The following is a 25,936-nucleotide window of genomic DNA, read 5'->3' as shown; positions in this document are numbered from 1 at the left end:
ACCAATGAGGAGAAGGCACGGGGCCCTGGGAGCAGGGTCCCAGGCAGAGTGGATCCTGGAGCCAGAGAGTGAAGACATGTGTAGTGACTCTGTGTATGTGTATAATTTACCTTGACTTATTACCAATAAACTCTTGTTCCGTTATACTGGAAGTTTCTCTGGTACTGCCTTGAGCCACCTTAGTAACATTAGTGCCTCAGATGTTATAAAGAATTCTGGCACTGGGAAAAATAGATTAATGTTTATCCTAGATGGTAGGGGATGACCTGTGACACTTCAATTACAATTGCTGCAGTTTTAAATTAGCATAAGTATAATAATAAAAATCAACTATTCTGTGTAAACTAATTTTTTTATGTTATTTATTACAGGGTAGAAATGGAATTACGGGGGAAAAGGGAGAAAGGGGACCTTCTGGAAAAATGGTAAGTACAATGTATAATGTGAATTCTAATTACATAAATGTCAAAGTATCAACCAATGGCTTTTTAAGAAAATTTAACAATTTTGTTTCAAGATTTTACCTTGCAAACAGCCTGTTTTATTAATTATTCAGTCAGTATTTTGTAATTTTTTAAAGAAATTATAAAAATATTTTTATGTCAAAATATTATATACATCAAAGATCCAGAAAAGTTATGTAACTTTGATACACATTTTGGAAGTGCGGCAAGAAATTAGCATCAGGTAATGCAGTGTACCTAAGGACAGTCAGTGCTAGTTATTTTCATCAAAACACAGTGGCCGGAATTACCCGGCCTTTGCGATTCACTTTTCCCGCTTGCAGCGCATCCCCGTTCACGGGTTTCCCGGCAGCGTGGAGTAGCTTCAATGGGAAATCCCATTGACAAGCGGTGGGAAAACAGAATCTCGTCGGCAGCGAATGGTGCACCGCCTAGAAATAGGCGGTTGGGGGACAGGGAATCCCGTCCAGTGTTCTGAATTGACTTCCCATTCATCAATTATAAAGAAAACTGACTTAGCACACTCAGTTGACCACTTTGTAATATCCAGTTCATAATTCCCGCCAATTGATCACAGGTTCTAGAACAAGAGGTCACGGATATAGGTTTTGAGGTAGAACTGAGATGAGGAGGAACTACCTCTCACAGAGGGTGGTGAATTTACTGAACTCGCTGTCCCATAGTGCGGTTGAATTGGAGTCATTGAATGGTTTCAAGGAGATAGATATATTTCCTATAAACAAAACAGGTAAAACGGATATAAGTGGGGAGGTGGATTTGAGGCCAGTAAGAGATCAGCAATGATCTGATTGAATAGCGGAGCAGGCTCGAAGGGCTGAATTGCCTACTTCTGCTCCTAATTCCTATGTTCTGACGGCATCATAGCCGCAGAATTGAACTCTGTAGCACCACAGGACTAAAATGGCATGGGCTTCATTAATATCCACTGCTAATTTATTTCTCTCAGTGCCCATACTGGGCAGGATGCTAGTGCTGACATGGCACAAATAGCATGAGGAGGGGTTGGATAGTGATATTAATCAGCTATTCTAGCTGACTTGATGCATGTGTTGAAACTTGGGGCGCGATTTTACTAAATGGGAACGAAGTCCCATAGCGAGCGTTTTTAGTCACGTGTTTCCCAGCGCTCACAGCACCAAGAAACACCAGGCTTAAAACACAACTTACGTTTGATAACAAGCCTCAATGGGGAACATGCAGCCGAATCCGCACATAGAACTGTTTTGTACACTGAGGAGCTCCGCTCAAGCCCGGATCCCCCGGCTTTTATCGGCCAGGCTGTACCATGCGAGCTCCCTCTCGGATGCAGCTTGACAATAAAATTGTGCCCTACGTCTGTGCGTCTGCATCTACAGCAGTGATGGGATCATACTTTCTAGAAGAGCAGCACCTTGCTAGACGACAGCTGTTCCCTGGGATCGGGCAACCCTTCGACTGTCTGCTCCCTCTGGAATACCTAATATGCTGCAGCATTTGTGTGGTGCTCATCAGAGGATGACCCAGGAGCCTGATCACTAACATAACCCACTGAGGTTATTGTCTCTGGGTGATGCTGGTTAAAAAAGTGTCAAAACGTCAGTGGCTTCCCTGGAGTTGTGCTCCTGGAGGGTGAGCTGAGGATCTGGATCGGGGAGCCCGTACCCCGATGGCCCGGATCGTCTGATGGTGAGCCTGCAAAACAAAAGACATGAGATGAGATCCTGGGAAGGACTGGCCTGTGGGTGAAGGGTGACTCACTTGGTATAGGGACATCTACATTGCATTGAACTCTCACTTGTTTGGCACATGCCAACCTCCATCGCAACCACTATCCTCTCATCGACCTCCCCCGCGGGTTGGATGGCTGTCTCCTCCTGGATGTCTGTGACGCCCCCTCCTGTCTTCTGGCGCTCGAATCTATTATGGGTCGCCTTATCTTTGGGGACACAGAAAGAACATAGTAAAACGCTGGGAGGCGAGTTCATGGTGGCATGTTGTTACCTTTTTTACCTACTGTAAATATGGCAGACAATGAAGTTGCCCTCCTTCCTTTGGATATCAATATTCTAATGCTCATTGTCGCCAGGTATCAAATGATACCACCACAAGGTTCAACCAGCTAGCGATCAAAGAGCCAAACACCAGTTAGTTAGTTCAAGGTCAGGGGTTACTTCATTTACACACACAATTATCATGCAACATAAACACTAATAGTTAAACTACACCATCGACTATGACAACCTGTACTTAACTTCAGGCACCCGGCTTAGGTCAAAGGAACAGTGGGCGTTGTTCGATTCTGGATCTATCTGGTCTGTAGAAGTAACTGCTGCTCAGCTAGGCTTATCCATCTGGTAGCAGGCGTTGAACTTGAACTTGCTTCTGGTAGTGCTGCGATTGGAGATGGACGTTGCCGGAGCGTCAGGTCCAAGAGAGGCCGAACACATGGTGGACTCTCTTCTTATGCTTGGGGGTTTTTGCGCCCTTTTGGGTGGTCTTTCAGTTTGGACCTTCCTAATTAGGTGATCCCTGATCACTATGTTCGATTCGAACCAATAAAGGGGCGGGTGCCTTGATGGTTGGGCGTGTCGTAAGCGGTCACTGACCCTGTTGTTTACGCTTTCCTAGTACAGGGAATGGCGCCGAAATGTCTGGGACTGTACCGGTCGCTCAAGTATCAGTCCTTTGTCTGGCGGAGAAGGGCCATCAAATGCTAATCGGTTGGGGTTTTGATACCGTCTGGATTCCTCACTCACCACACATTTCAGGCTCTGAGCCGGCCTGAATCTTGCTCTGTCCATTTTTCCCGCTATGCTTTGCGACCTTCCCTGTCCTAGTTGTAAGTGGCCATCCCAGATGGCTACAATGTGTGTGCAAGGCTCCAGGCCAATGAGGGAAAACATGTGGTTAGGGTTTAGTGGAGGGTGGGCTGTAAATGAGATGCAGGTAGGTGGGGTGTTGTGAGGAAGGAGGGATGGGAGTGATGCCAGGGGCTAGAGGTGGCGACTCATCCGAGCTGCCTGAAGGAGACCATTCGACTTTTAGGTATTAGATGCCAGTCCTCCTGGTGATGCTTCCACTACGGACAGCCTCTGCCACCTCTTCTCAAGCGCTGTTGGATAGTAAGGGCTTGAGTCTCTGCCATACCCTGGGGAAGAGGGTGTCCCTTCTCTCCTTGACGGCATCCAACATGCAATATATTTCAAACTCATGGAATCGGGGGGTGGGGTCTCCGTGCAGCCATCTTCTTGGTGGAATAACAGTCTGAGCTGAATGGAACTCTTATAAACAGCTCCAGCTTGTGAGAATCTTTAATACGAATCCCGGCCTCAGCGAATCAAGCCAGTGGGGCCAGGAATCACATACGTTTGACATGGGCAGAGGGCTGGCCCATTTGCATGACATGACTTTCATCTGAACAGCACTCCCAGTGGGAGCATGAATTCAATGAGATTCACTTCCGGCAGGAGAATATAATTGCCCAAACGAAGAATTCTGCTCCATATCAGTGAATAGCTGCCATCTTGGCAGCAGCATTATGCCTTTAAGGGGTCCTGGCAATATTGCTCTCTTTGTGCTTCCATGAATAACAAGAGGACAGCTGCTTGGTGGCAAAGGATATCTCCTGTAAATCTGGTTGATGTACCCCCTCTTCCACTCGATCATGCAACAGTAGGCATATAATGAGGGCCTTGGATCCACCGATAAACGTGTGGCAGACCATCGGCTTGTCGAAGCAACTCTTCCAAAAGGTGAAACATTTGGCTTGTCTCCAGTTATGCCGAATGTATCACTAAAATAGAAGCAAAATATCTCAGATGCTGGAAATCTGAAATATCAAAATGCTGGAAAAACTCCGAAGATCTGGCAGCATCTGTGGAGAGGTGAACAGAGTTAATATTTCAAATCCGTCGGCTCTCCACAGATGTTGCCACACCTGTTGAGATTTACCAGCATTTTTTGCTTTTCTGCCAAAATATATCTCCCAGTTCCTGGGGGTCTGTTGCTTCCTCCACAATTTCACTATCATAAGAAATCCTTGTCTATGTGAAGAATAAAAGCCATCAAAAAGGGAAACAAACAAATTTGGGTGAGTCTAATTGGTTTTTAATTTTCCTTGCCCAGCTCCTGTTGAAATGAAAGACAATATGCATTTGAATTCGCAGTATTTCCACTTACAAAAGTAAAACTATGAAATTGCAACAGATTTAATGAACTAACCCGGACTAGGCGACTTCCAGTGACGGCCGTGGAGTGAGTGGTCACACATTTGGTGGCTCCCGCTCAAGGTGGAGCTTGTTGGTCCTTCCCCACCCATATGGGGGGCTTTTTGAGTGCAAATGGTGCCTGAGTGCCCAGGGAAGGTAAGACTCCTCTGGTGAAATCAGTGTATGAATCAGAGGATGTGAAGTGCCGCAATAAAGAGAGCAGATGGAGAAGGACATTTTTGTAATGTGCCACAGGTTAAGACAGTAAGAAGTCTTACAACACCAGGTTAAAGTCCAACAGGTTTGTTTCAAACACGAGCTTTCGGAGCACGGCTCCTTCTTCAGGTGAATGGAAAGGCTTGTTCCAGAAATGTTTATATAGACACAGTCAGAGATGCCCCGGAATGCGAGCACCTGCAGGCAATCAAATCATCAAAGATGCAGAGAGAGAGGTAACTCCAGGTTAAAGAGGTGTGAATTGTCCCAAGCCAGTTCAGTCGGTAGGCCTCTGCAAGTCCAGGCTTGTTGGTGGGGGCCGAATGTAATGCGACATGAATCCCAGATCCCGGTTGAGTCCGCATTCATGCGTGCGGAACTTAGCTATAAGTTTTTGCTCAGCAATTTTGCGTTGTCGCGTCTCCTGAAGGCCTCCTTGTAGAATGCTGACCCGGAGATCAGAGGCTGAATGTCCTTGACTGCTGAAGTGTTCCCCAACTGGAAGGGAACAGTCCTGCCTGTTGATAGTCGCACGATGCCCGTTTATTCGTTGTCGCAGTGTCTGCATGGTCTCGCCAATGTACCACGCTTCGGGACATCCTTTCCTGCAGCGTATGAGGTAGACTACATTGGTCGAGTCGCACGAGTATGCGCCGCGTACCTGGTGGGTGGTGTTTCCACGTGTAATGGTGGTGTCCATGTCGATGATCTGGCATGTCTTGCAGAGATTACCCTGGCAGGGTTTTGTGGTGTTGTGGTTGCTGTTCTGAAGGCTGGGTAATTTGCTGCAAACAATGGTTTGTTTGAGGTTGCGCGGTTGTTTGAAGGCCAGTAGTGGGGGTGTGGGGATGACCTTGGCAAGATGTCCATCCTCGCTGATGATGTGTTGGAGGCTGCGAAGAAGATGTCGTAGTTTCTCCGCCCCAGGAAAGTACTGGACGACGAAGGGTACTCTGTCAGTGGTGTCCCGTGTTTGTCTTCTGAGGAGGTCGGTGCGGTTTTTTGCTGTGGCGCGGTGGAACTGTCGATCAATGAGTCGAGCGCCATATCCCGTTCGTACGAGGGCATCTTTCAGCATCTGTAGGTGTCTGTTGCGCTCCTCCTTGTCTGAGCAGATCCTGTGTATACGGAGGGCTTGTGCAGAGGACAAGGGGGCAGCGCTGCCCACCCAATGGTTGATGGAGCAGCAGGTGGAGTTTTTGAATGGAAAATTCCAGCAGCAGAGGAATGAGGCTTCGGAAGACCTGGCTAAGGTGGTGTAGCCACTCAGAGGTGCGATTGAGAGAGTGGAGCAGAGGCTGGAGGCTCAGAGTCTGCTGGGTCTGGAGGAGGTGGTGGGGGAGCAAGAGGAGCGGATCGCCTAGTTGGCGGTGGAGTTGGGGATGGTCTTGGACAGCCAGAAGAATGTGAGAGAGAAATTGGAGGACCTGGAGAATCTCTCCAGGAGACAGAACCTGTGGATCGTCAGGACGCCTGAGGGCATCGAGGGAGTGGGTGGCTGACAGTATGTGGTGAGGATGCTGGAGAAGTTGATGGGTGAGGGGGCCTTTGACAGGCCCCTCAAAGTGGATCGGCTGCACAGGGCGCTGACGATGAGGCTGCAGGTGGGAGAGCCGCCAAGGGCAATGGTGGTGCAGCTGCATGGTTTCCTAGATAAAGAAAAGGTTTTGAAACGGCTGAGGCAGACCAGGAGGTGCACCTGGGAAGGGAGTGAGCTGTGGGCCTACCAAGACCTGGTACGGAATTGGCGAAGAGGAGAGCCAGGTTCAACTGAATAAAGGCTGCCCTCTTCAACAAGGGGGTGAAGTTTGGGGTTTTGTATCCTGCCCGTTTGTGGGTGACACATCAGGAACAGGAGTTTTATTTTGACTCGCCAGAGAAGGCGATGAGGACCGGGTGAGAACACTGAACTTTGAGAGAGGACCTTTGTGTTTATGGTAAAATGTACGGGGTGAGTAGTTTGGGTGGACTTTGGCAGGGGAGCGACGATGGTGAGTGTGCCTTTTATTATTCTTTGTTTGTTGGTGGTTGGGAGGAGGAAGGGAGGGATGGACTGGAGGGGGGAGAGGAAGGTAGAGGCCTTGGGCGAGGGCCACCACGCTTGCTTGACGGGCTAGTTAACGGATGTGAGGTGGGGTGTTATCAGGAGGAAGGTTTGGGGAGGTTTTGGGTTAGTTCTTTGTTTGGGGTGGGGGGGGAGGGTTGCTGACATGGGTACAGTTGGGAAGGGAGAGATGGCAGCGGACATCCGAGGGCGGGCCTGGAAGGGTGTGTGATGAGGGCCCGGGGTGGGGGGGGGGAGGGGGGGTTGGCTCAAGAAGGGATTATGGCTGATCAGAAGGTGAGGGGGGCGGCTAGTCCCCAGACCAGGCTGGTCACGTGGGCTGAATGGGCCGATTAAACGGTCGGGAGTGAGTTTGGGGTACTTTGGACTTCACTGCACGACGAGGCAGGTGTGTCCGCTCTCCCCGACGCTGTTTGTCTTGGTGATAGAGACGTTGGCAATGGCAATTAGGCCGGGGGTGGGTTGGGGGGGGTGCCGAACATTGGGTTTCGCTGTATGCAGATGACTTATTATTTATATTTTGGCTCCGTTGGCAGTATTGGGGGGATTATGGAGATCTCAGGGAACTTTGGCTGGTTTTCGGGATATAAATTGAAAATGGGAAAGAATGAGGTGTTCCCGTTCAATACTAGAGAGAAGGAAAGGAGGGTACTGAAGTTACTGTTTAAGGTGGTGGAACCGAGCTTCAGGTACCTTGGTATCCAGGTGGCACGGAATTGGGCCCAGCTGCAAAGATTGGCAGAGAGGATGAAGGCGGATTTTAAGAGGTGGGACTTTTCCCGCTGTCGCTGGCTGGGCAGGTGCAGACAGTGAAAATGAAGGTGCTTCCTATGTTTCTGTTTGTGTTTCAGAAACCCCCTATCTTTGTCCCTAAGTCTTTTTTCAGGAAAGTCAATGGGTCGATCTTGGGGTTTGTGTGGGCGGGGAAGGCCCGCGAGTGCAGCGGGCTGTTTTGGAATGGGGGGGGGGCAAGAGGGTGGGCCGGCATTGCCCCTTGGGCCCTAAGTTCTGGAATTCCAAACCGAAACCTCCCCAACTCTCTGCCTCTCTTTCATCCTTTAAGATGCTCCTTAAAACCTACCGCTTTGACCAAGCTTTTGGCATCTGCCCTAATATCTCCTTAAATGGTTATTTATTTACGTTTGCTTTATAACATTCCTGTGAAGTGTGTTGGACCATTTTATTATGTTAGGGCATTACATAAATATAAGTTGTTGAATGTTTCTTGATCAAGTATGCCAAGAGTTGGGAATACAATTCTTTGCCAACAGCAACAACATTCATATTGGGCGTGATTCAACGGGACAGAGTCCTGTTTTGAGTGTGTTTAGCGGGGGGAGATCCCGATCGCGACGTCTGGTGAGATCTCGTTAAATCTTGCAAGGTATTTTGAGCATTGCGAATCCCATGAGAGGTCTCGCCAAGTCGGGTGTGATGAGGCCCCTGAATCACACCCATTGTATCTTTAAAGTAGCAAAGCATCAAAATTCACCTATTATAGGCAGGAGAGTTGCTTCAATACATTGTTTCGCTTGTCTCCATTACAAGACTGCCGAGGTCAAGCATGTCAACTCTTTATCGTGCGCATTTAGATATAGTGAGACCTAAGTTTAACATTGTGCCCTTGAACTTTCTTCCAAGGGGCTTGTGATTTTTGCAGGGATGGACTAGATCAAGTTAACTCATTAGCTCGCAAAGTGTCATACAGACTCAAAGCGTTAACTCTGTTTCTCTCTATTGATGCTGCCAGACCTGCTGAGTTTTCCCAGCATTTCCTGTTTTTTTTCAAGTGAACTCAGTTCTGATTCACTACTTTGTTTATTGTAATATTTCAGTGAAAAAATATATATACAGCAGCAGAACTGTATTTTTCCTGGCAGTTTACATTTGAGTAAAAATAAAATCTGAAATGAAAAACATCTTGAACTCAGTGTAACTCATTCTAACTCCAACCCCTCAGGAAATTGAAATAATTGCCATTCCTCTACATTCTTTATGAAATATCACCACTATATTAATGTCAAAAAGGTACACATTCATAGTCAGCTTTGGGCTCAGATCAGGTAACAATTCGGTTGAAACGATCCAAATGTTTAAAAGAATTTAATGCAGCAGACTTTAGCCCATCAGCCAGCAGGATTTACTGCTCATCTCAGTGTTGTGGGGCGAGATCTTCCCAAAAGGGAACAAAGTGCGTTTAGCCGCGTGTTTCCCAGCCCTCGCAGTGCTGAAAGACACGTGGCTATTCAATGCGATTCGCTTTGAATAAGGGGCCTAAACAGGGAACGTGCGACCAAGGCCGCATATAGCCCTATTTTTTACAATGGGGAGCTCCGCTCACCCGAAATTCCCGTTGTAGCAAGAGTTCGAGACGCTATTTTTAAATGGTGTCCTGATCACCGAGGCCCACAAAAAAAAATCCTGACCTCCCCTAGCCCGAGTGCAACATGGGAGGGCCCCTGGCTCCTCCATGCGCCCCCCAACACCCATGCGAGGCAACCCCAGCTCGATCACGCATGTGCAAAAAATGCCAGGTGTCAGACTGGCAGTACCAGGCTGGCATTGCCAGGATGTCCAGGTGGCACCAGCAGTGCCAGGGCACCACCCTGCCCAAAGGGCATGCAGCTAGGGGCTTCCGATCCCCTTGGAGACCCCCATGAGTGCCGTTTCATCTGGTCCCTATTTGTGAGGACCAGTACCAAACAGCGCATACCTGGGCCGAGATTCTCGAAAATCCCAGCTAAGTGTTGACGCTGGTGTAAACACTGGAGTGTTGCACGTCGGTGTCAATGGGCCTCGTGGCCCATCGATTCAATGGCCCGCAGGGGGCCAGCACGGCGCCGGAGTGCTACACGCAGCTCTGGCGCCGATATGCGGCCCTGCTCTGCCGGCGCAGGTCCATGCATGCGCCTGGTGGCCATTTCCGCGCAGGTGCATGTGCGTGGTGGCTGTTCCGCGCCAATGCACGTAGCGGCCATTTCCGCGGCGAAGGAGGTAGGCCCCCTTGAGATCGCGCACGCCCACCGATTGGTAGCCCCTGATTTTGGCCGGTTGACCGCAAAGAGTTGCACAGGGACCGTTTTCAACGCCTGAGACCGGCGCCACATCGACCGTGCACGCGCGACTGGCGCCGATTCTCCGGAGAATCGTATCCCATCGTTTGAGAGGCGTGGCAGGAATTTCCGGCGTGACTGCCGATTCTCCTACCCGCCGCAGGCTTGGAGAATCCCGGCCCTGATCTCCCCGAGACGAAAGGATTGAATCCCAAAGCCTCAGGTACCTCGGGAATCTGCACATTAGAGTGAGGCTCTAATATGGATAATTGCCAAAAACTGATCCTGCTCATTGTGGGCAGGATTCCCCTCGCAACCTCTTGCCAGATTACGTTGAATCGCCTGAGGAATTGTGAGCCAGGTAGATCCCGGGAACAGAGGCTTCCGGCTTGCACAGCCCACGCTGCGCCACGATGAGCTACCTTTCCAGCGCCGCGTGGCTGGAAGATCGCGCCTCTGGTACACTCCACGCTAAAATCACAATGACTTCATCTTTTCTTTTATCGATAAAGACTTTATTTTCTAGTCAGCACACAGTTAGTTTCAATTTTCATTCAGTGTTTTATTTCTGATGAAATCAGAACAGGGAGCAGTCATTTTTAATTTATTTTAATACATAGCCCTTTAAATTATGCTATGCAAAGATTCGAAACAAATGCTTCATTAAAATACATGGATTATTACCACGACTAAAATAGTCATTAAATCAATTTAATATAAATGCATTAAGCCATTCCACTTTATTTTTTGCAAAGTATTACTGAAGGTAATAAATGTAATATTTTATCATTTCAATAAAAATGTAATATTTTTTCTTTTGCACTAGGGTGAAATGGGATTGCCAGGTGAACCTGGTTCACGAGGACTACCTGGGTCCAAGGTATTGTATATTGTATATATAAAGATACCTTCAATACAAAAGACCAGGCACTTACATGTTAATTAACGGGAAGCTGTATATGAGGTGATAACAACTGTAAGAATGTTCATTATTGTACTGCATTCATTTCAAATTACTTCCCATTGTCATGCTGTTCACTGGTGGTGGGATTCTCTTTTCCCGCTACAGTCAATGGAATTTCCCATTAAAACCACCCCACACTTCCAGGAAACCCACTGGCAGGGGTGTGCTGCTGGCCGGACCAGAGAATCTCGCCACCAGCAAACGGCCGGAGAATTCCGTCTAACAGGTATGAGATATTTGGGCCAGCATTCTCCATCCTGGAGACTAAGGACTGGATTCACTGTTTTAGAGGCTAAGTGTCGACGCCGGCATGGGACCTGACCTGCCATATAGTGACCTCCTGGCTAAAACCCATCAGTCCCTAGGCTGACCATCTTCTGTAGCTTCATCAATGATCTTCCCTCCATCATCAGGTCAGAAGTGAGGAAGTGAGGGTGGCATGGTGGCACAATGGTTAGCACTGCTGCCTCACAGCACCAGGGATCCGAGTTCAATTCTGGTATTGGGTCACTGTCTGTGTAGGATCTGCACATTCTCCATGTGTGGGTTTCCTCCCGGTGCTCCGGTTTCCTCCCACAGTCCAAAGATGTGCTGGGTCAGTTGATTGGCCATGCTAAATAGCCCCTTAATATCCAATGGAAGATGGTTACACTCAACCTTGAATTGATCCAGATGTTTAGGCAGCATGTTTTGATTGGGAGAGGGTCTGCCAGCTGCAGGGGAAGCACCCTCTCCTTTCCAAGGAGAAGCATTGGAAATCAGGTGGTTACAAAAATACATTGCAGGAGGCCTGAAATCTGATCGGTTCACGCTTATTTTAGTTGCTAAATGTTGCATAGTACAAGGGGAACTAAGTAAAATAAAATAATGAAGAATAAAGGGAATACATAAAAGGAGAAATTCCATAACCTGGTGTTCCCAATGTAACACAGATAATTGTAATCTCTCCGTTTGAACCATTGGATCATGGAAGCCACCCGCAGATTTGTTAATGCAGTCAAATTGAAGCAAGTTCATAAACTAGCAATGTTAAATGGCTCAATCTGTTTCGTTTTGCAGGGTAACAAGGGTGAACGAGGAATCCAAGGTATTCAAGGACAATATGGTAATAAGGTAATAGATCAAAATTGTACAATTTATTGTGATATAAGTTGTCATACTTTTTGATTCTGTCTAAACCTAACTCCTAATTAACCTTTTGAGGACCAAATAGTATTTCTGCAAATTAATCAGGATCTGTTTTGTTGAATTTCTGCATTTAATTGGAAATGTAAAAGTATAATAATAATAATAACTTTTTAAAAAGCTTCAAAATTTTACAGGTTGTCGAAATGTTACAACTTTTAATACTGTAAAAGCACAACAAGGTTGTTAATTTCATAGAATTTACAGTGCAGAAGGAGGCCATTCGGCCCACCGAGTCTGCACCGGCCCTTGGAAAGAGTATCCTCCCTAAACCTACATCTCCAACCTATCCCAGTAACCCCACCTAACATTTTTGGACACCAAGGGCAATTTAGTATGGCCAGTCCACCTAACATGCACATCTTTGGACTGTGGGAGGAAGTCAGAGCACCCGGAGGAAACCCACGCAGACACGGGGAGAAAGTGCAGACTCCGCACAGGCAGTGACCCAGCCGGGATTCGAATCTGAGACCCTGGAGCTGTGATGCAACAGTGCTGACCACTGTGCTATTGTGCCGCCCAAAGACAACATTTAGTGTACTTATTATTATGCAATGAAAGGACCTATTAAATAATACACATTTTCGTAGACTTAAAATCATTGCATGCTTACTTCAGCAGCATAATCGGATTAGGTGAACTCAGCAACATCAGTGCTTATCAACTGGACATCTGTTTGTTGAACTTCCATGTCAACTTTTTCCTGTTATAAATTCTCAAGTCAATATTCATAATGGAAACTTCCTATGTAAAATTATCACACTATAATCAGATCAACCTGACACTGGAGACACTGTAAACTTGACACAGTGATAACACCCTGCCATTGTGACACTGTAAATGTGTCATGCTATAGTTATATCCCCTTTACTCTGGTGTCATTGGAAATGTGTCACATTATAATTACACCCAACAACCATTAGTTACACTGTAAACATATCACACTGTCATTATACCTACCTGCGAGTTGTAACACCGCAGCATCCCAATGTTGCTACACTCAGCTCTTCAGACTATAATACATAGTAACCCGTGTCCAAACAACACTTATTCCAAAATTCTACCATTTGACAACCAAGAATAATGTAAAATCAATAATACCTGAAAATGAGGGCAGTATCACTTTAAATGGAGATTGAACTATATCTGGTATCCAAGTTAAATTATACCCAAACTTCTGTCCCTGCTTCCCCTGAATCTGCATTGCTCTTCCATGTAACGCTATGAAAGGTTTGGCTCATACTTTACTGAAACTAATCATGATCCAGAGTTTGTAAAACATGAGATTAGCTCATTCATTGAAATTTTCTTTCAATTAACATTAACTTTGTTAGATATCACCTAATCTTTTCAAAGTTTTTTGCGTAAAAAACCTGCACTGAAGAATCATAACAAGGCCATGACAAGGGAATATTTATTAATAAACCCAAAATTTTAACATCATTTTTGTTTTCAAGTGTGCTCGATGCTCTCAATTACAAATTTGCATCAAAGGTTCTAATTTGAAATGAATTTGACATCCAAGTTTGATAGGGTACTCAAAGTTATACCCAGCACATTCAAAACTATCCAGCATACTCAAAGCTATCAAATTCGCTCAGCAACCTATATTGAAAAATAGAAGGAAATTAATTCCTGAAATAAGATCTGAATTTATTCAGATTTCCATTTAGGTCAAAAACTCCGTTCCACTATACAGTTCACACTAGAGAGCACCATGTGATCAGTTATTAATAAATTTTAGTCTCAGGGCCTATTCGTTTCGCCCACCCATTTTCCAGGTCTCAGGATATAAACTCTCTTCCCCTCCGCAATCTCAGGGTCTAAACTCTCCTCTACCCGTACCAAGTTTCAGGGTCGACTCTTTCTTCCCAAGATTCCCTGCCTCCAGTCAGGGCTATGCTGCACGAGCTTCAAGTTATCGAGCAAATCATGGAAGTACTTCATCAATCTGCATTTTCTAAAGTTAGTTCAGTTTTATGGGGAGGGATTCTCCGACCCCCCCTCCTGATCAGAAAATCGCCGGGAGGCGGCGTGAATCCCGCCCCGCCGCCTCGACTGCGGAATTCTCCGGTGCCGAGATCTTTGCGGGGGCAGGAATCTTGCCGGCCGCTGGCAGCGGCTCCCCCTGCGATGGGCCAAGCGGCCGTCCATTTTCAGCCAGTCCTGACGCGTAAATCAAACCAGTTATGTACCGGCGGGACCTGGCTCTTCGGGTGGCCTGCAGAATCCTCAGGGGGGCACGGGGAGATCTGGCCCCGGGGGGTGCCCCCACGATTGCCTGGCCCGCGATCGGGGCCCACTGATCCGTGGGCGGTCCTGTGCCCTGGGGGCATTCTTTTCGTCTGTTCCAGCTACTGTCAACCTCTGCCATGGCCGGCGCGGAGAAGAACCCCCCTGCGCATGCGCTAGGATGACACCAGCACATGCTGGCGCCCCCGCGCATGCACAAACCTGCACCAGCCAGCGGTGGCCCTTCCGGGTGGCCCGACTCCGGAGTGGTTCACACCACGCCTCGGCGCCAGTACGACCCGCCCCACCTGGTAGGGGAGAATCCCGCCCAAGATGTTTGAAGCTATCAAAATTCAGAAATTTGGAAAATAAACTCAATGTGGATGAATTTGAGCCCACAATAGCCGTGTGCAGGATCGGCAAGATGGACGGAAAATCCGGCGAGAATGCGAATCTCTCCGACAAGATCACGATTTTCAGTTTTTAACATCCCCCCCTCACCGACGGAGTAACATGAAACACAATGCCCAGGAACTTCAATTTAATACATTAGAATGCCATTAGTGAGCACTCACTCCGGGACTTCTCCCATCACTGAATATTCATCAAGAGCCCTATACAACGGTCTAACTTAAACTTGAATCTGATGACATCAACTCGATGGTGCTCTAGTTTCCTCCCACAGTTCAAAGATATGCAGGTTAGGTGAATTGGCCATGCTAAATTGCCCCGAAGCGTCCAAAGGTTAGATGGGGATGAGGCGGGGAGTGGGCCAAGTTGGAGTGCTCTTTCAGAGGGCCGATGCAGGCTCGATGGGTTGAGTGGCCTCCTTCTGTACTGTAGGGATTCTATAAGGTGTTGCAAGCTCGGGGGGCACCGGAGAGGACTGGGAAACACAGTTAATTTCAACTCGGGGCTCAGATGCGTTTCAGTATCACAAATTCGGGGGCAGGGGTCACTTGCAGGCTTTACCAACCCTTCATGTCGAGCCAAGATTTGCTTTAAAGGGTTTTGAAGACTGGCATGTAGGTAGCGCTTCCCATGTTCTCTTTGGTGGCCTTGTGTCCAAATCGCTTTTGGACGAGTGCTCTTCTGTAGTGTGAGCTGGAAAGTGGGTGGGAGAAGCTGAATACAGAGGATCAGCACTGGGTGTGACTGTGAGGTTCTTGGGTGGCCATTAACGGACAGGCTGCAAGGGCTGAGTGGGGGAGTCAGCAATAGGATGCATCTGTGGTGAATCACATTCCGCGTAATTCACACTGTTGTTATATGATGTGCTGTATTCATATTAGCTCGGTATACGAGCAGTTGCGCGGCTCTGCCCATAGGGGGAGATGAGGAGTTTGTACTAGGCTCCACCCTTGGCTCCGCCCATGGCTCCTCCCACTAACCGGAAGTATAAAGCTTTGCAGTCGTGAGTCTGCCTGCCAGTTCATCACGTCGCAGGCAGGCTCTGTTGTAAGACTATTAAAACCACTGTTCACTTCCAACCACGTGGCTTGTGAATTGATGGTCACATCAATATCTCTGTTTCATGAGGCATGAAGACCTTCTTACTGAGGAGAGGATGACTGCAGTGTGAGTTGAATTCCACACTCAGGCAGTGCTGTGAAGACAAAGGGTTCTGCATATGGAAGTTCAAAACCACCTGTCAGGGAAGTTGCACTGTCAGAATGAGTTTTGGAATGGATTGCTGTGGCTGATGGAAAGCTTGTCAACTCTGCAGCCCTTGTGACCTGGAAGAATGAGGTTGGCCTCTAGGGATGTACTTGTCACCCTAATTGCAGGCTTCATTCAATCAGCTGTGCCTCATCTGCCACAAAATGCCTGAAATGCTACCTCACCCTTACTTGACTCATAAATTGTGCAAATGAAATCTGCAGAGCTAAACATCAATGCCACTGATTGAAGCCAAGGTTTTAACTCTTTGGAAGTGTTGGCCCAAGCATTGTTCATACATGCATTAACGTGACGAAGATAATTCTTGTAATTGGCACGGTGGCTATCACCTAGGTAAGGTGCTCTTTCAGAAGGTCAGTGTAAACGAATGGCCCCTATCTGCACTGTAGGAATTCTATGATTCTATAACACTGATGTGCCCTATGCAAGGTGTGATGTTGATGTCTATCATCACTCACCATGTTCAAGGTCATGACGGGGGTGGGCGTCTTTGAGGTCTCCTTTGAGGATGCAGACATAGGGCCCATGCATCCAATCAACTACCCTTTCACCTAATGCCAGGTTTGGGGATGGGGCAATGGTCGAGGTTAAGGTGCCACTGACACACTCGAAGGTCCACGCACCTCACCTAGGTGGAGTTGAGAGGGACAACTGTGGGAAAGTGGCTATAGTGTAAGAGGAGAGGGTGTGAGGCTTAGTGGCAAGGCACACAGTAAAGGGGAAATATAGAACATAGAACAGTACAGCACAGAACAGGCCCTTCGGCCCTTGATGTTGTGCCGAGCCATGATCACCCTACTCAAACCCACGTATCCACCCTATACCCGTAACCCAACAACCCCCCACTTAACCTTATTTTTTTAGGACACTACGGGCAATTTAGAATGGCCAATCCACCTAACCCGCACATCTTTGGACTGTGGGAGGAAACCGGAGCACCTGGAGGAAACCCACGCACACACGGGGAGGACGTGCAGACTCCGCACAGACAGTGACCCAGCCGGGAATCGAACCTGGGACCCTGGAGCTGTGAAGCATTTATGCTAACCACCATGCTACCGGCTATAAGTGTGAAGGGCCGAGGGTCAGGGCTCTGTCAGGAATCCTCAACGCACCTCTTTTTAGTGCATGATTCTGCAGAATCAATGAACCAGTTGAGTTGGCTATAATACTCATAAGAAGCGAGCAGCAGCAGAGACATCATAGTGCCGCTGCATGCAGGTAGGACCAGCGACTCTGCAGAGGAGGGTTAGGCTGGGCCATTACCTGTTCTGGAACAGCACCACCGATGGTGGAACCTCGTAGGAGACACTACCAGCAAAGGGTCTTCCAACGCCAGACGTCCTACCTGCAGATGTCGGAGCCTCAGTGCTGGAGAAGACTGCATCTGTCACAGAAAATGGTGGACCACCTTTCCCAGGTTCTGTAAGAGCTGTCACCACATGGAATGGGAAGGCACCCCCCCCCTTCCATGGTCCTTAAAGCTAACGCTGCTCTGAACATCTATGCGAGAAGCTTGTTTCAGGGCAGTTCCGGTGCTCTGTGTGGCATTTCCAGCTCAGCTGCACACAAATGCATAAGGGAGGTAACAGATGACCTGTATGTGAGGGCCCACATATATATAAACTTGGACCGGGACCAGGCGAGCCAGAATGCCAGGGTCATGGGCTTCGCCCGCTTAGCAAACATGTCCCTGGTGCAAGGTGTGATCGACTACATCCATGTGTCCCTGCAGTCTCCATGGCAACATGTGACACCATTCATGAACTGCAAGGGGTACCACTGCCTCGATGTCCAACCCGTTCATGACCATGTGATGCGCATAATGCAGGTATGTGCCTGTTTCCTGGGAAGCGTCTATGACAGTTAGATCTTGGAGCGCTTGCACAACTCAAACATTTGTGAGGGGGAGCAGAGCTGGAAGGATGACTTCTCAGGGAAACAGGGGTACCCACTCAGGGGGTGGCTGATGATGCTAGTGCGGAGGCCACAAACGTGCGGAGTGTCGCGATAACGCGCTTCAATGCACTTGTTGGTCAAGCAGGTGATTGGACTGCTGAGGATGGGGTTCCATTCTTGGACTAGTCGGGGAGCGCCCTCCAGTGAGGACACTGGACAATCACACACCCCCTCCCCCACACTGTGAACCATGAGTGTGGCTAATGATGCCCTCTCTGTGTCTCCTCAGGAAAAGCTCTCCCACAATCGTCGGGAGAGGGCCCAGTCTGGCGGAGGGGTGCCAGATTTAAGAATCCTCACCTCCTTCATCGGGCGGGCCCTGGGGTGGCCAAAGACAGGGCACTGCAAATTGTTTGCCGCTGGCGCGGTTTTCGTTTTTGGCGTCTTCCGCTATTCACCGGCCTGGTTTTGCTCGAGTGAGAGCGCGACGAGGCCGGAGAACCGCACTGTTTGTCAAATTGTAGTAAGATTCCACCCTGTGATCATTTTTGGTGTTTGAATGCTTAAGTGATGTTACTAATTGCAAATGTTTGAGCCTTGTGTTTGGGGCAGTTGATGACATTGATGTCAGTTACAGTACATGTAATATTAAATGGTAGCTAAGTGATTGGTTTAGGGGGAAATTGATGTTAAATGATAGCTAACTGATTGCTTTTGAGTGCAATTGATATCAAATAAGTGCAAATGAATATTGTTGAACGCAAATGATGTCAATCTTTTCGGGTAGGGGTTTGCATTCTGCTTGATTAACTGAATGTTTAAAAGGGGTCCAAAAGGACAGGAAGGAATATGGAACAAAAACAGAAAATGCCGATCCATCTCAGCAGGTAGGATTAGGTAAGGTAGGGTTTGGGGATAGTTTGGAAGTGTGGGCTTAAGTGGGGCGCTCTTTCCAAGGGCCGGTGCAGACTCGATGGGCCAAATGGCCTCCTTCTGCACTGTAAATTCTATAATTCTAGGTCTGACAGCATTTGTGGAGTGAGGATGGAGTCTGGATGACTCTTTGTGAGACTCGAAACGTTAGCTCCATTCTCTCTCCACAGATGCTGTCAGACCTGGTGAGATTGTCCAGCATCCACAGTAATTTGCTTTTACATAAGAAGGAATGTAGAGTTGCGTTTGGTCGTGGCTGTTCTTCAAGAAGAGCAATGATGGCTTTTGTTTTGTATTAAATAGGGGCGTAAAGGAGAACCAGGTTTACCAGGTCAGCCAGGACATTCTGGAATGCCAGGAATGAAAGGAATAAAGGTATAGTGTTTCCATTCTTACTTTCTAGCCTTGTCATGATCTTCACAGGAAGCTCTCTGGCTGAACAAATTTATCCATGAGTTGAGACATACAGATAAGGGTCAGTTCAGCCCTAGTTTGTACCAAACTTCACAGCAGTGGTCAGCTTTCCTGAATTGGTGAGGAATCAATCAGGATTCTTGCTATCATTATCGCCCAACCTCTGTTAGAAGTCTTCATGGGTACCTGACCTTGAATTTGTCAAAATGCTTCAGCATGAATCGCTCCCCAACAACCATTGTTGGGTCTCACACACACAAATTAATTATTATTTGAACCAAATTTCTTGTGGATTCATACCCAATCAATAAGCCACGTCTTCAAGACCAGAGGAGGGATGAAATTGGCAGGGAACAGAAACATTTCCAGGAAATTTGATTTGCTGTATGATGTTCCATTTTTCATTAAATTACTGCATTCATCAAAGATCTAAATAGTGTACAATTTGAATTTATTTTTGCGATTCCTCTCCCGTGGGCACTGACTCACGCTGACTCACTTTCCACAAGTGCCAGCCATTCTCCAGCTGTCTACTGAGGTCAACAGACTATCGTCCAATGCGAGCATCACATTAAATCTGATTGTCCACACATTGGGTGACGACGTACACATGAACTTTCCAGTAAAGGATCACTTAATAATGATCAAGAGTGGAAATCCTGGAAAATGTGTTTCCATTCTTAGCTTGAAACAAATTTCAGACATCTGCTGGCCTTCCTCACTGAATTAGCTCAGGAACATGCTGGTAATTAAGCATGTTCCTGATTACCATATCAGTACCTCACTGGGCAGTATGTTTACCCAACAGGCTATCAGGGGATAACATACACTGTCTAGATTATTTCTGCTACTTCATTAATATTTTAAAAATTCACAAATGGGAGATTCTCAGGTTTAGTAGTATTAGATTGAGAGATTCAGTAAGTCTTAAAGAAATTTGTAACTTTTATTTGGATGAGATTTTGACCATTAACCTGGCTGGATTCTTCCACCCCGCCCGCTGCAAGATCGCCATAGGTGAGATATGGACAATGGAAAAGTCTATTGACCTCGGGCGGGAATCTCCAGTCACCAGATGGGCGCAGCCGGAGAATCCCGTCCTATATTTCATAATGGTACTCTAAAATAGGAGCATTTTTATCTTGTATTGTTTTTCATAGAAGCCCTACAGTGCCAAAGGAAGCCAGTCTGCCCATCGAATCTTCACTGACCCTCCAAAAGAACACCATACATAGGTCCATCCCAAGCCTAATCCTTAACCCCACCTAACCTGCACATCTTTTGGACACTAAGGGCAATTTAGCATGGCCAATCCACCTAACCTGCATATCTTTGGACTGTGGGAGGAAACCGGAGCACCCAGAGGAAACCCATGCAGACACTGGGAGAACATGCCAACTCCATACAGTCACCCAAGGCCAGAATTGAACCCGGGTCCCTGGCGCTGTGAGACAGCAGTACTAATCACTGTGCCCACAAGAATAATTAAATATCAACTTATACTGACACAATTCTGTGACTAAAAGAGCAGGTCAGAACCTGAGAATTTTGTGGCCTGCAACTGTCTTCCATTCCTCAAAGCCTTTATATCATCTAAATGGTAGTTAGGTGTATGATGAAATACAGTGGGTAGGATTCTCCAGTCCACCAGCCGCATTTTCCTGGGTGATGCTCCCTCGCCAGCAGCGAGATTCTCTGTTCCCGTCACATTCCAATGGGATTTCTTAGTGTGGCCACCCCAAACCACCGGGAAACCCACAGGCATGGGTGCATTGCCGGCACAATGGAGAATCCTGCTGGCGGGAAATCCCGTTGGCGGAGAATCCAACCCATTGTTTTTCAAACTTTTTTCCCCCAGACCCACTTTTCACACCTCCCGACTTGCACGACACATGCTGACCGACCTTTGCAACCCATCATTTTTACTTACCTTTAATACGATAGGAGAGCCTAATTGGTCCTCACGATCTCATTCCAATCAGATTCACAGGAGGAGAGGGCAATGCGCACAACAGATGCAGGGTTCAGCCGGTTCCTTTGAGCTGACTTCATATTTGTGAGGACAGAAAATCCAACCTCGCACATGTAGGTCGTTGTGAAGAGCAATAGCAACAAAATTCTTGTTTTACTCAGCACTGGGTACTCCTTGACAACGCTACTCCAGAATGCTGACAGCCTCATGGACTTGTGGCATGTTTTTAATGTGCTGTCACAGGTGAGACGTATATATTCAGTCTCTTCATTTCGAGTCAGCTGTAAGTTAATAATTGACTCTGGGGTCTCAAACTCAAAGGAACTTTCAACCACCTCTTCTGTTTCAAAATCTGAAATTTCTCCTCTGGAAAGTAGTGACAAAAAAGGTTGATCAGCCCAGCCAGATGCGAGTGAATAAGATTTGCCAGTGGATTGACAGTTCCCTTACTAACACTGTTTTCTTCCAGATGTTGTAGCAGTGTGGGGAACATGTAGTAGTTTTGGTTTTGTGCTCGCATTTGCCACACTTTCAATTATTTTTGGAAAGCATCTATTTCTTCACAGTGCTGAAAGCAATCATCATCCTTCCCTTGCAAATTGAGGCTCAGTTCGTTTAGAATTGAAAAGATGTCTGCAAGACATAGTTAGCATCAAACTCTCATTTGCCCATACTTCCCTGCATATAACACACAGGGATTTTGCATCCTGATTTGCATTGGCACAATTAACAAAGCCAGAATTCAAAAAATCAACCTTTATACTGCTTTGTTCCAGATTTCAGTTTCTTCTTAGTTGGCTACTCACCAGAGGCCTTGGACCTCTATATACAGCTCACACTAACACTGCTTTGTCCTCCTGTGCAGCTCACTCCAGCAGATTCAGTTGTGAGATCCTAGCTTGTTTCCTTATAACCAAACAATCCGTCTTCAGTTCTTCATAGTGCTGTTGTTTGCTTGCTGGCAGCTAGAAAATGGAGGAATCTCCCCTCCGTGATTTCCCACCAAAAGCACGGACGTACAGGGCGTGCGACCCGAGATGCAAGACACCCTGGAGCTCGTTTCTGAGGCTGTCACTGACTTCCCGTCACAGCTGTTGCCAACACCCTCCATCAGTGGACGTGATTTATTTAGATTTCCTGAAGGCCTTTGACAAGGTGCCACACAGGAGACTGTTAAATAAGTTTAGAGCCCATGGTGTTAAGGGTGATCCCTGGAATGAAGGCCTTGTCACATGAGGAACGGTTGAGGAATCTGGGTCTGTACTCATTGGAGTTTAGAAGGATGAGAGGGGATCTTATTGGAATTTACAGGATACAGCGAGGCCTGGATAGAGTGGGCGTGGAGAGGATGTTTCCACTTGTCGGAAAAACTAGAAGCAGAGGACACAATCTCAGAGTAAGGGACAATCCTTTAAAACAGAGATGAGGAGGAATTTCTTCAACCAGAGGGTGGTGAATCTGTGGAACTCTTTGCCGCAGAAGGCTGTGGAGGCCAAATTACTGAGTGTCTTCAAGACAGAGATAGGTAGGTTCTTGATTAATAAGGGGATCGGGGGTTATGGGGAGAAGACAAGAGAATGGGAATGAGAAAAATATCAGCTCTGATTGAATGGCAGAGCAGACTCGATGGGCCGAGTGGCCTAATTCTGCTCCTATGTCTGATGGTCTTCCATGAGGGGTTGTCGGTGAGTATCCAGCACCTGCAGGTGCAGTTGGAGGAGTCCAATCGCGTCCAGAAGCAGGAGGTGGTGCCAAACATGCATGCCACCCAGGCTAACACCGCACAGGTGGCGGCTGCAGTGGCGGCATGGGGGGGGGGGGGGGGGGGGGGGGGGGGGGGGGCGGAAACAGTTTTGGCTATGAATCAGCATGTCCAAGGCCTGGGCATTCTTTGAGGCTCAAGACAGGGTTGCCACCTCACTGGCGACCATATACCAGAGCCACCTGGAAATCACAGCAGCGTTCCTGAGTCTGGCCTGTGCCGGTGACTCCTGCAGAGGAGGTGCCGGAACACCGCAGCACCTCGGACCCCCTCCCCACCCCCCTCCTATCCCTGGTGTATCTAGTGGGCAGCGGGCAGAACAGGGTGGCACCATGCCACCTGTGGTACCCAAGCAGCAACCGGGCCTATCCAGGCCCGGGTGCCCCAAAAGATGGCCGCCAACAGGGACCCAGGCTGCAAGGCGGGAATCGCAGCAGGCCACCGCCACTCCTGCTGTACTGTCTGGGAACTCACCTAGATGTAGCGTTAGGGCCCGTAAGGCAATAAAGTTAGACGCTAGTTAAGTTGGCACGAATGCAGAGCACAGTTTAGTTATAGGGGCTAGGGCACAAATCTGTGTATACATTGTCACTTAAATACATTCACACTGTTACAACCTGCTTTGGTGCTCTGTCAGAAGGGTGTGAGGAGTGGGCCGGTCTCGGCTGCCTAGAGAGGTGGGGGAATAGGCAGACGTTGTGGGTGGCCTGGACTCCCCTTGACCTCTGACCCTGACCGTTCCCACCACAGTCACCCCAGGGATTTGATGGGACCATGTGATGGAATGGCCAGCTCGCTTGCAGGGATCTCACAGGTGGATGGTGGAAAATGCTGATATCACTCAACCTCACCTGCCTCAGCTCATATGCATTTGAAACCCTAATCTATGCCTTTGTTAGTTCCAACCTTGACAATTTAAATGCACTCCTTGCTGACCCATCATATTTTACCCTCTATAAACTTTAGGACAATTATCCAAAGCTCTGCTGCCTGTGCCCTTATTGTGCCAAGTTCCAATCACCTATCATCCCATACTCACTGACCTACATTGGTTCCCAGTTAAGCAACATTTATAAAAGTTTAAGATTTTTAAATTCTCATCATTGATTTCACCATTCCTACCTCTGTAATCTCCAGTAATCTCCGCAAGCCTTATAGACATACAAGGATCTCTGCATTCCTTTAATTCAGGACTCCTGAGTGACCCTGATTTTAAATGTTCCACAACTGGTAGCTATGCCTTCAGTTGTCTCAGCATTAATACATGAAATTCCATACCTAAACCTCTCCACCTCTTTCCCCAGAAAACCTATCTCTTTAACTGACTTTCTGGCATAATAACTCTGACCAGAAAGACCCCGCCATCCAGAGTCGCAGGGAACACATTCCCACCGACTCTGACTGGCCCCTCAGTCATTTTACACCCCAATATGTATTGACTGGAATTATTCAGTCCCTCACGAGGAAAGAAGTTCCACCTCAGATTGGCCGGCAGCTCTCCAATTCTTCCATCAACAGCGTTGCAGTAGCCAGAAGAGGAACTGAATGGAGCTGCCTGAGAAAAAGTCCTGGGGAGACTCCGCGGGGAGGGTAGGGAAGGTCTGGAGGGTCACAAAGGGGTCAATCAGTGTAGGGAGGTTCAAAGGTCACCGGACCTTAAGGAGAGGATGCCCCCAGTCAGAAGGCTTCTGCTGGAGGCCCCCCCAACTGTTCCCACTCAAGATCAAACTCAACTGGGGAAAGGCTGAGCTTCCTGTCCGAGGCCTTGACTGCCCCAGCATAAAATTGCTGCGAGATCAGGGCAGGTGGGAACCCAGAGGGAATGGCGTCCCTGCAGTTTCCTGCTCCCCCCTCAACACTGTCTAAAAACACGTTGTGCTGAGCATAAAATTCTGGCCCTTATGTAGCATGGTGTAAAATGTTGCTTTATAATACTCCTGAATATAATGGGCATCCTGAATGGGCATCACGGTAGCATGGTGGTTAGCATAAATGCTTCACAGCTCCAGGGTCCCAGGTTCGATTCCCGGCTGGGTCACTGTCTGTGCGGAGTCTGCACGTTCTCCCCGTGTGTGCGTGGGTTTCCTCCGGGTGCTCCAGTTTCCTCCCACAGTCCAAAGATGTGCGGGTTAGGTGGATTGGCCATGCTAAATTGCCCGTAGTGTCCTAAAAAGTAAGGTTAAGGGGGGGGTTATTGGGTTACGGGTATAGGGTGGATATGTGGGTTTGAGTAGGGTGATCATGGCTCGGCACAACATCGAGGGCCGAAGGGCCTGTTCTGTGCTGTACTGTTCTATAAAGTAGCGCACCTTGGAACTGAGGGCAGAAGTTTTTCTCTCTTGCTCATTTTATTGAAAAATAAATGATGAAATTGATGTAATCAGAATCCCTACTGTGGTAAAAAAAAAATGATTAAATAGCCATTGGCATGAAGTACCAAAACAACAAGATTATTGCTTGTTAAAGTTTTATTCAGTTTACATGAGTTTGTACAGCTAAGCTTCTGAATCAATTTTAAAAAGACATTATTTTACTCCAGAGCAAATCTGGCACAAAAGCTTTTGTGATATCATCAGAGTCAGCAGAGTGTGGAACCAAATAAAATAAGCACTTTCATGATCATCCAGAGCTTGAAAGCTGCCGAAAGAATGATTAGGCTTTAATTAAGAGCTTCCATTCTCTCAGTAAATTATGATTTTAAAAGGTTACCTTTCACTGCAGAATAAAAAGATTGAGAATGTACACAATTTAATTTAAAAAATCACTAAACATTGTGTACCCCACATCCTCTTAAAAAATATATAAGTGAGTTATAGCTGGTGTTCATTTCAAAATTTCAAGGGAGTGCGGTAGCACAGTGGTTAGCACAGTTGCTTCACAGCTCCAGGG

General features: G+C 47.5%; 1 protein-coding gene across 3 annotated transcripts in view; it reads left to right on the top strand.

The window, feature by feature from the left end:
* col21a1 (collagen, type XXI, alpha 1) overlaps positions 1–25,936 on the top strand; it is a 363,276-nt gene that overhangs the window by 254,983 nt on the left and 82,357 nt on the right. For 2 of the 3 annotated variants that reach the window (XM_038800643.1, XM_038800644.1), the window contains exons 19-22: positions 372–425; positions 10,833–10,886; positions 12,030–12,083; positions 19,203–19,274. In XM_038800643.1, coding sequence (XP_038656571.1) covers positions 372–425; positions 10,833–10,886; positions 12,030–12,083; positions 19,203–19,274 — 234 coding nt within the window. The remainder of the gene's footprint in view (positions 1–371; positions 426–10,832; positions 10,887–12,029; positions 12,084–19,202; positions 19,275–25,936) is intronic. The other variant, XM_038800645.1, reaches the window with a different exon arrangement.

Source organism: Scyliorhinus canicula, chromosome 6 (assembly GCF_902713615.1).
Source record: "Scyliorhinus canicula chromosome 6, sScyCan1.1, whole genome shotgun sequence".
In the NCBI taxonomy this organism is placed as follows: Eukaryota; Metazoa; Chordata; class Chondrichthyes; order Carcharhiniformes; family Scyliorhinidae; genus Scyliorhinus; species Scyliorhinus canicula.
The sequence above is the reverse complement of the archived record's forward strand: the minus strand, read 5'-3'. Positions and strand labels throughout refer to the sequence as shown.